Source organism: Argopecten irradians, chromosome 4 (genome assembly GCF_041381155.1).
Source record: "Argopecten irradians isolate NY chromosome 4, Ai_NY, whole genome shotgun sequence".
Lineage (NCBI taxonomy): Eukaryota > Metazoa > Mollusca > Bivalvia > Pectinida > Pectinidae > Argopecten > Argopecten irradians.
Window position 1 is genome coordinate 40,283,609 of NC_091137.1, and position 11,337 is coordinate 40,294,945.

General features: G+C 35.7%; 1 protein-coding gene across 2 annotated transcripts; it reads left to right on the forward strand.

Annotated features, from left to right (window-relative positions):
- The first annotated feature begins 3,197 nt into the window (after positions 1 to 3,197).
- Positions 3,198 to 8,277, forward strand: LOC138321653 (zinc phosphodiesterase ELAC protein 1-like). Of its 2 annotated transcripts, none has more exons than XM_069265480.1 (9): positions 3,198 to 3,498; positions 3,803 to 3,921; positions 4,141 to 4,335; positions 4,935 to 5,032; positions 5,206 to 5,301; positions 5,612 to 5,711; positions 6,181 to 6,361; positions 6,958 to 7,052; positions 7,515 to 8,277. In XM_069265480.1, the coding sequence occupies exons 1-9, from the start codon at positions 3,414 to 3,416 to the stop codon at positions 7,635 to 7,637; spliced, it is 1,092 nt and encodes a 363-aa protein (XP_069121581.1). In that variant the 5' UTR covers positions 3,198 to 3,413; the 3' UTR covers positions 7,638 to 8,277. The 2 variants fall into 2 exon arrangements, with proteins under 2 accessions (XP_069121581.1, XP_069121582.1); XM_069265481.1 differs by having other exon boundaries at positions 4,938 to 5,032.
- The last annotated feature ends 3,060 nt before the right edge of the window (positions 8,278 to 11,337 follow it).

Genomic DNA, 11,337 nt, shown 5'->3' on the forward strand with positions numbered 1-11,337 from the left:
TAATCGGTACGGTAAATAATCAAAGACCAGACCACAACAGATGATGTCTGAATACCATACCTTTCGATCAAAGTGCATAAATTAAAATTTTCAGCACACCAATCGAGAATCTCAAAGCAAAATGTCCCGTGTACCAAAAGGGGTCCGCTACGCTGTATCAAAACCGGAAGTGACGTATGTGAGGAATAAAACCGGTCTATTTTTTAGCTTGCAGTTACGACGATAAGTTTTTTTTTATTGTGGTCGTACACCCCAAAGGCAGTCCTTGGCAGAAACTGACAAACATAGAAACACAAGGAATGCAGATTGAAAATATCGCAAAAAATAATGTCAAATTTGTACCAAATGGGGTACAGTGACGTTATGTGTACTTTCTGTAATTCAGAGAGAGAAACAATAATTCATTTAATGTGGGAATGTCGAGAAGTACAAAATCTATTGCAAAAACTTTTGAAACTATTTTAGATGCTCTTTATATTCCTTTTTCAATTAACAAAGCAATCTTTTCTTCTTGGTCTTACAACTAACAACCTTAATGCACCAGTTGAAAATGTTATACTTTTAATCATTAAACAATACATTTACAGAACAAGATGTTTTCATAAAACCTTAAATATAAACACATTGGCAAAAAATAAAAAGAATATTATAATATTCACACGACACATATCAAATGGTCAAAACCCAGTGGGCACACAACATCCGGAGGACGTTTTTATTAGGTCCGATCGCAACGTTGCATTTAGGTTTCAAAAAGGTTGCAAATGAAAGTTTTGGGGAACGTTTTTTGACAACGTCCGCCGAATGTTTTCATATAATGTTTTCACAACGTTTGTATGTTACGTTGTTTATTTTCATTATTCTAGTATTTTGAAATACAATAACAACAAAATATAGTGTTTATATAATATTTTAATGTCTTCTGCTCATCCTGCATGAAATAGGTGCAACAACTTCCACCTAGACTGTTTGTGTATGAGCCATTTCACGTACTTCCGTGTGTACTTATGTAAGCACTATCATCTGTAAAAGAAAAACAAAATAAAAACATTAAACATCTATATAATGATTCAGACGATATATTTTTCATGTGCCGTTACGTTATTACATAAATAAAAACACAAAAAGGATACAGGCACATCAGGGAATTTGTATAAGTTAATGTATGTATTTACATACTCAAAATACTGACTACACACATAGATAAAATAACTTACCGCGATATAATATAATAAACACATTCTTTTAAAAAAACAAGTTTGTATACGAATCAAACAAAGACTTACCTTGAAATATCTGTCGATATCTGGAAGTTATATATCCTGTTTTGGATGCTGTCGAGGCTAAGAAATGTTATCCGTGTGAAGCACGTGTGTACACAAAGTTTGAATGAAACAAAGAACCGGAAGTGAAAAATAACCGCGCAAACACCAAACAAATCTTTACGAGTTTCCACTCCTAGTTTCTGTAGTGTGCGGGGAAAATATGTAAAATGTCATATAAATAAAATCACAATTTATTGGTATAAAAAGACGCTTTATTCTAATGATTTTAATTTTTTGTTTTAAATAGTTAATACCGACCCCTAGCGGATAAACTTTAAAATGAAAGGGAGGTAACACAACTCTTTTATCATAACTCGGTAGTTTACATATTTGACGTAATAATCGGTATGTAAACTTGGTATTTATAATAATACTTTTTGTTTTGTTTTCATCTATTCAATTAATACCTATTGTATCTGTAATTAAAAAATAGAACTATTTAAAAGTACAAAAAATGATAAATTATTTTTTTTATTAGTTAATAATTATTGAAAAAAATATAAGGCCTACTTGTATGTATCACTATTTGAATAGATTCATTCGCTTCCTTTAAAAGTTGTTTCCAACAATAATACTTTTTGAAATATATTAAATTATTGTCAAAGTTTTTTTCCTAACCATATAAAAACATTCTCAGGACGTCAAGTGCTAATGTCGTGAGGACGTTTGGAGAAAAAACGTTCTCACAACATTGTCAGAATGTCCCCGACGTCGCAACCTAAATAAAACGTTGCCAAAATGTTGTCCGGACGTTATGTGCCCACTGGGAATGATTTTTTTGAAAGCAAAATTTATAAAAAGTTGGAGTAAGTGGACACCGTTTATACAATTTGATATATGAACTCTTTTTACGAAAATAAATTAAGAACCAAGGATAAATTAATTTTAAATCCTGACAACTTACCGGTATTACTTTCAACAAAATTCTCTACCATTAGATAAAAAATACATATTTCCACATCTCGACTCTATCCTCCTATACAACTTTTTCCTCTCTAACCTATCTTTCTTAACCTCTTATAAATGTCATGTATGTCTGAACGAATGTGGGTGTATGGAAACCTTTGAATATATATAATAATTTAAGTAAACTCTTTGGTATATGTGTGAGGGTGTGTGTTTGTATGTGTGTAAAAGTATAAATGTGAATGTCATGTAAAATTGATACAAATGAAATACTTTTGTTTTTGTGTTTATGATGTTAAATTAATTGTCTCTTTGTCTGTATTGTTTGTAAAAATGAAAATGATTTCAAAAATAAAAAAAATATATAAAAAAAAAAAAAAAAAAAAAATGAAGCTATTGGCCATTGCACAGGCGTCTGCTTCTGGTTTGATAAAAAATATAATAACCTACCCCTACTATATAGTAGGGTTAGGACATTGTATTTTTCCAAAACCAAATGCAGACGCCTGTGGCCATTGGGTGTTTTTTTTGACAGATTGCCCCTTAACAATTCAATCTGGTAGCAGCAGAACGACTGATTAATACCAATGTCGATAATGCTCCGAAGTTTAATGTGCAACGTATACAGAAAGAAACTCATTTGTGCAATCGAGAGGCAGGAGTTTTTAATTTTAAAATGGCTTTAAAAATGCACTTAAAGGTTAAAGCCATGCACGATCTTACTTGTCGTTTTTTAACATTTTTTCTTTGGTCACCATGACTTTCTGACATATAAATAAAGATATATAAATTATTAGGCTCTGCTAAATTTGAGTTATGTATTGCTATGTAGATTGAAAATCCCCATTATGCTGTAGCAATACATGTATGTAGCTTAAATAATGCGCCTTATTTTTCTGAACTCTACAAATCTACTGTACCTTCCTGTATGCGCGCGTCAAATTCTACAAGTTTGTTTAGAGTTATGTCCCTTCTCGTGCACATGCAATATCCGGTAATCATCTTGGTGGGAGAGCAAGACACGCGCTTAGTTTTGTCAGAAACTTGTGGGAACAACTGCAGCATAGCCCTATGTTTTGTCTTCCGTATTTTAAAAGACACGTCTTAACAATACCACTGTTCATTTTCATAAAATCTTATTTGTGTTATGTAGAAACAGTATTATCAATATTCTAAGTAAAGATGGCAATGGAACTAACTTTCCTGGGCACAGGATCTGCATACCCATCGCCTACCAGAGGAGCGTCATGTATAGCGCTAAGACACGGCAAGTTTGTACATGGAACCCTTACAGCTTTTAATGTCCATGAGTCTGCTAATTCCTTCCATTTTCTACCAATGGCTTGATTGACTTCATGCACCCAAAATATATTGAGAATAATAGCTATCTAGAATAATATTGTGTTATGAACCTGTTCAATTAGTTAAAAAAAAGTAATAAAAAACAAATATAGAATTAAACGAAAAAAGATCAGTAGGACATTTTACTGGCCTACTGTGAGATATATGATTAATTAAGAAGTCACACTATGACACTACTTATACTAAACAAATTAATGCTCCTTTTTCAGAAGAGGCTGGTGTATGGCTATTTGACTGCGGCGAAGGTTCACAGGTTCAGGTGATGAAAAGTAATGTAAAACCAGGAAAGGTTTCCAAAATCTTCATCACTCATCTACATGGTGACCATGTAAGTTTCTAGCAACTTGATGATTAATTCTTCATTTCTATTTCTGTGCACCAAATGATCACCATAAAATTATTTAAAATTTACAATATTAAGTTTAACTTTATTTTTTCATTTAGCAACTTAAATAATATTTAGTACATGGTGCACACAGGCCTTACCTGTGTATAGAACTTTGTTTTACAATGTGATACCTTTATGTTCACTTTGATGTCTTTGTAGATGTTCGGACTCCCTGGATTGATGTGTACCATTAGCCAGAACAACCAGAGAACAGAACCTGTGGAGGTATATGGCCCAGTGGGACTCCGTAAATTCCTGAGGGTCAGTCTGGAACTGTCAAGGTCACTCCTGGGCTTTAGTTACACTGTACATGAATTGCAATGCTTGACCAGTCAATATCCAGATGATTGGAATGTAAGTTATATATGGGTGATGTAATTATTTATTTGTTTATTTATTTATTTATTTATTTATTTATTTATTTATTTATTTATTTATTTATTTATTTATTTATTTATTTATTTATTTATTTATTTATTTATTTATTTATTTATTTATTTATTTATTTATTTTATTTGTTTATTTATTTATTTATTTATTATAAAATATACGTCAGCGGATAGCTATTAATAAAATATACATTAGCATGTGTAGGTCAAGTAAAAAATATTGGATGACAATAATGTCTTGCTGACTCTGTAGTCAATTACCAGTAATTTTGGGACTCAACTACTTGAGTCCTGGACTCAAATGGTTTTTCTGTGAAACCCACCAAAATTCAATCCACTGTTTCTCTTGGTATTGGTAATCATCAAAGTTTGAGAATCAGTGCATTAGTCTGGCCAGAAAATATATCAATAAAAATGTAAGTTAAGTTCATGTATAGAACTGGTACTTTTTAGCTGATAATGGCAACATGACTAAACTTACTTGCCTTGCTACAGAATAATGATTGCACCTGAATTACATTTAAAGCTAAAAGAAGTAAAAATTAAATAGAGTGTATCTTTCAGAAGAGATGGAAGGTGGATCATTCATCATCATCTAGATGTCATCCCAATGAAAGAGAAGGTTCCACACTGAAACCTGATCAAAACTCTGTATGGCATCTGTAAGTACCACAAAAATTTCCCTCTTGACCTTCTTGAAATAGAAATGAATCATGATAACAGAAAGGCTTAATAAACTTTGGAATTATGCTTGCTTGGAAAACAAAATACCTGGTAATGTATAAAATTATCCACTGTCAGAATAATTCTAAAATGAGAAATCTATCTTTTCCAGTTTTTCAGATGAAAAGATGGAAGTATCTGCTATTTGGCTAAAGCACAGGATTCCTTCTTTTGGCTTCATAATTCAGGAAAAACCTCTGCCAGGAAAGTATGTTGGAATTAAAAGTGTAACTTAGTATCAGTGGAAATAAAAGAGTATCTGACATGTAACTTAATCTTATGGATTGGATCATTTTTTTAAAACAAACATGTTTATTAAAAAAAATTAGCAAATACACACCGAATGTTAAAAAATTCTTATCCATTACTCGCAGAGAAATAAAATGATATGTTATAGGAAAGAATGCAGAGAGGGGTACATAATGGAAAACTTTACCATGTGTTGTAGATTGACATTTCAGTGTAGGCATGTGGGAAATACATGAGAATAAGTCTTGTTTGCTCGATATGTTATTCAGACTTGACCCATTGAAACTAAAAGCTAGGGGACTCAAGCCTGGTCCAGAGTATGGTAAACTGAAACAGGGCCTGAGTGTTACCCTTCCTTCTGGGGAAGTAGTAAGTATATTGTATTACCCTGTCCCTATTAGCGCCATCATCTTCGTAGCTCACCTGGTCTAAAGGATCAAGGTCAGCTAATACTGTACTGTGGTGTCTGGCATTCATCCTTCTATTTATGATCTATGATTGAGTTCTTCATAGCCACTGATCAGAATCTTAAGTTCTTGTTTTAAAAGCAGTTAGTGGAAACATCATTTAGCATATTATTGATTGAATGAAATGTTGTCTGTACAAAAAACACTGAAGAAAATAAGATCATGACTTATACACTACTTTTCATTTCATCAAATTTCATTTACAAGATGATAGGCCAACAGGGTTGAAAAATAAGTCTTTACACAATCCCACTTACTAGTAAATTCAAATACAGTATTTACAGTATGGTAGCAGTATTTTATGAAATATCAAAGTCATACCTTCCTGAAGCAGACAGTATAAATATTCAGCTGTACATATTTTTCACCAGATAAAACCAGAAGAAGTTGTAGGTCCACCTCGCCCAGGTCGTAAAATCGTCATCATGGGAGATTCCTGTGATTCATCAGAACTGTACAAACTGGGCCATGATGCTGATGTCCTGGTGCATGAAGCTACGTTAGAGAATGACCTTAAAGAGAGTGCCATTGAAAAAGGACACTCAACACCAGGTAGATGTATTTCCAAAGTTTTGTATATGGGTAGTTATTCTAATTTGCATTCCAAAAATTTTGTGATTTTCACTTGAAAATCAGATCACTTATTTTGCAAAGCTAAATTTTAGATTATCTCCCATTAATTTGAAAACTTTTATCATCAAGTCCAATTTTAGTGATATTATTTCAATAATCTAGAGACTGGCGGAAATAAAAAGAGGAACAAATCAAAGTTTTGCAAAATTAACCAGTTAAACAAAATGTAACAGTTGTAATATGATTTGCCTTGAAAACAAACATGCGATACAAATGCCCTTATATTTTCAAGCTTTAAACTTGGCTGATATTATCATCTCTTTTGAAGGAGTTTAAAAATTTAGCGTTCAATATTCTGTGTTAATTAGACACATATATACATGGTAAAACATCAGTTATTGTTCAAATGATGAGTATAGTTTATGCTTGGTCGGCAGTGGAGAAATAGCATATTCAGGAATTACAGTATTTCATGTGACAATTGCTATTATAAGTACATAACCTTGGTGGTGGTGGCATATCCATGTTTACTAATAACATAATTTCCATAAATTGTGAAATGTTATATCTTGTAGGCATGGCTTGTAAACTTGCTTCAGAACTCAAAGTCAAGCAACTGGTCCTAACTCACTTCAGTCAGCGGTATAAACCATTGGCTGCCGAAATCAAGGTAAGATGTTTATCAAATTCTGACAGCCACGGATGTAGTGGAATAAATATTACACTTTTGATGAAATTTTTGCTACAACAGTTGCTAATTGGAGCTTTATGAAAATATATGGGTGCTGAATCAAAGTAAGATGTCTATAAATTGAGGCAGAGTCACAACAAGTGTGTTGTATATAAATCACGATAGATTCATTATTTTCAAATTTTTACAATTTTTATGCTATAACTTAAATACATAAGACCTAAAAACTGATACATTGTGTACATGTATTTGGTAATACTGAACATTTATATGGACTGGTAAATTCTTACGAAAGGAATATAAATTGAATAATTGCTTAAATAAGCATTGTTATTTTAAATTCACAAATGACCAATTTGTACAAATAACAATTTGGAGCTGCTACTTAGTGACATTTTAAAATTTTGTGATTTTTGACTAAGAGTTGTTATATTTATACAGGAAGGTGATGAGACTGTGAAGAAGTTACGTCTTGAGGCGACAGAGATTCTGAGAGATGATCAGGTGGTAGTGGCGGATGATTTCATGACATTAAACATTCCAATGAAGTCGGCAGGTTCCTAGCATAACCACAGTTTTATATGATCAAGGCTTTGTATTATTATTTTAAACAAAGAGTGAACTGAATCAAAGGGATGCCGTGAGGCATTCTTATGGGTTTCTATCAACTCAGCAAGTCAACATGGAGACAATCCAAGTGAACCAAAGTGAGTTAATATGGGGAAGTTCAAACTTCAGCAATGAGATTGTTCAAACTGCTGAGATAACATACAGTACATGGTAGGAATTTTTCAAACACAGCGTCAACATGGGAATGTTCCAACAAAGCGAGTCAACATGGTAATGTTCCAACACAGCAAGCCAACATGTGAATGTTCCAACACAGCGAGTCAACATGTGAATGTTCCAACACAGTGAGTCAACATGGTAATGTTCCAACACAGCAAGTCAACATGTGAATGTTCCAACACAGCGAGTCAACATGGTAATGTTCCAACACAGAGAGTCAACATGGGAATGTTCCAACACAGCGAGTCAACATGGGAATGTTCCAACACAGCGAGTCAACATGGGAATGTTCCAACACAGCGAGTCAACATGTGAATGTTCCAACATAGCGAGTCAACATGGTAATGTTCCAACATAGAGAGTAGCGAGTCAACATGGGAATGTTCCAACACAGCGAGTCAATATGGGAATGTTTCAACACTGAGAGTCAACATGGGAATTTCCAACACAGCGAGTTCAACATGGAATGTTCCAACACAGTGAGTCAACATGGGAATGTTCCAACACAGCGAGTTCACAAGGAACATGGGAATGTTCCAACACAGCGAGTCAATATGTGAATGTTCCAACACAGCGAGTCAACATGTGAATGTTCCAACACAAAGAGTCAACATGGGAATGTTCCAACACAGCAAGTCAACATGGGAATGTTCCAACACAGCGAGTCAACATGGGAATGTTCCAACACAGCGAGTCAACATGGGAATTTCCAACACAGCGAGTCAACATGTGAATGTTCCCAACACAGCGAGTCAACATGTGAATGTTCCAACACAGAGAGTCAACATGTGAATGTTCCAACACAGAGAGTCAACATGGGAATGTTCCAACACAGCAGTCACAGAATTTCAACACCAAGCCAACATGTGAATTTCCAACACAGCAAGTCAACATGTGAATGTTCCAACACAGTGAGTCAACATGTGAATGTTCCATCACAAAGAGTCAACATGGGAATGTTCCAACACAGAGAGTCAACATGGTAATGTTCCAACACAGTGAGTCTAACATGGGAATGTTCCAACACAAAGAGTCAACATGGGAATGTTCCAACACAGAGAGTCAACATGGGAATGTTCCAACATAGCAAGCCAACATGGTAATGTTCCAACACAGTGAGCTAACATGGGAATGTTCCATCACAAAGAGTCAACATGGGAATGTTCCAACACAGAGAATCAACATGGGAATGTTCCAACACAGTGAGCTAACATGGGAATGTTCCAACACAAAGAGTCAACATGGGAATGTTCCAACACAGAGAGTCAACATGGGAATGTTCCGACACAGCGAGTCAACATGGTAATGTTCCAACACAGTGAGCTAACATGGGAATGTTCCAACACAAAGAGTCAACATGGGAATGTTCCAACACAGAGAGTCAACATGGGAATGTTCCAACACAGCGAGTCAACATGGGAATGTTCCGACACAGTGAGTCAACATGGTAATGTTCCAACACAGTGAGCTAACATGGGAATGTTCCAACACAAAGAGTCAACATGGGAATGTTCCAACACAGAGAGTCAACATGGGAATGTTCCAACACAGCAAGCCAACATGGGAATTTCACAACACAGAGAGTCAACATGGTAATGTTCCAACACAGAGAGTCAACATGGTAATGTTCCAACACAGAGAGTTAACATGGGAATGTTCCAACACAGCAAGCCAACATGGGAATTTCACAACACAGCAAGTCATTATGTGAATGTTCCAAAACAGTGAGTCAACATGGGAATGTTCCAACACAGAGAGTCAACATGGGAATGTTCCAACACAGCGAGTCAACATGGGAATGTTCCAACACAGAGAGTCAACATGGGAATGTTCCAACACAGCAAGCCAACATGGGAATTTCACAACACAGCAAGTCAACATGTGAATGTTCCAACACAGAGAGTCAACATGGTAATGTTCCAACACAGCAAGCCAACATGGGAATTTCACAACACAGCAAGTCATTATGTGAATGTTCCAAAACAGTGAGTCAACATGTGAATGTTCCAACACAGAGTCAACATGGGAATGTTCCAACACAGCGAGTCAACATGGGAATGTTCCAACACAGAGTCAACATGTGAATGTTCCAACACAGAGTCAACATGGTAATGTTCCAACACAGAGTCAACATGGGAATGTTCCAACATAGCAAGCCAACATGGTAATGTTCCAACACAGTGAGCTAACATGGGAATGTTCCATCACAAAGAGTCAACATGGGAATGTTCCAACACAGAGAGTCAACATGGGAATGTTCCGACACAGCGAGTCAACATGGTAATGTTCCAACACAGTGAGCTAACATGGGAATGTTCCAACACAAAGAGTCAACATGGGAATGTTCCAACACAGAGAGTCAACATGGGAATGTTCCAACACAGCAAGTCAACATGGGAATGTTCCAACACAGAGAGTCAACATGGGAATGTTCCAACACAGAGAGTCAACATGGGAATGTTCCAACACAGCGAGTCAACATGGGAATGTTCCAACACAGCGAGTCAACATGGGAATGTTCCAACACAGCGAGTCAACATGGGAATGTTCCAACACAGCGAGTCAACATGGGAATGTTCCAACACAGAGAGTCAACATGGGAATGTTCCAACACAGAGAGTCAACATGGGAATGTTCCAACACAGCGAGTCAACATGGTAATGTTCCAACACAGAGAGTCAACATGGGAATGTTCCAACACAGGAGTCAACATGGGAATTTCCAACACAGCAGAGTCAACATGGGAATGTTCCAACACAGAGTCAACATGGGAATGTTCCAACACAGAGAGTCAACATGGGAATGTTCCAACACAGGAGTCAACATGGGAATGTTCCAACACAGCGAGTCAACATGGTGAATGTTCCAACACAGAGAGTCAACATGGTAATGTTCCAACACAGCAAGTCAACATGGGAATGTTCCAACACAGCGTCAACATGGGAATGTTCCAACACAGTGAGTCAACATGGTGAATGTTCCAACACAGAGTCAACATGGGAATGTTCCAACACAGCGAGTCAACATGGGAATGTTCCAACACAGAGTCAACATGTGAATGTTCCAACACAGCGAGTCAACATGGGAATGTTCCAACACAGAGTCAACATGTGAATGTTCCAACACAGAGTCAACATGGGAATGTTCCAACACAGCGAGTCAACATGGGAATGTTCCAACACAGAGTCAACATGTGAATGTTCCAACACAGAGTCAACATGGGAATGTTCCAACACAGAGTCAACATGGTAATGTTCCAACACAGAGTCAACATGGGAATGTAACACAGCGAGTCAACATGGGAACTTGTTAATTAGAACTTCAATAGCAATAAAATTTTGTTTGATATATATATATAAGGTAAAATAGGTTATTAAAAAAAATTGTAACCAAGATGTACTTCTCTATTTGGTAAGAATAGGAGCTGTTAGGTTTGGCAATTTTTTCCACATCTACATGTGTATAGGTATGTTAC

Bases quoted from the DNA above. Each gene is read 5' to 3' on its own strand.
- LOC138321653 (XM_069265480.1), top strand. From the start codon at position 3,414: ATGGCAATGGAACTAACTTTCCTGGGCACAGGATCTGCATACCCATCG. The intron at 3,499-3,802 runs GCAAGTTTGTAC...CTCCTTTTTCAG, and splicing joins ATGTATAGCGCTAAGACACG to AAGAGGCTGGTGTATGGCTA. The intron at 5,712-6,180 runs GTAAGTATATTG...ATTTTTCACCAG, and splicing joins CCCTTCCTTCTGGGGAAGTA to ATAAAACCAGAAGAAGTTGT.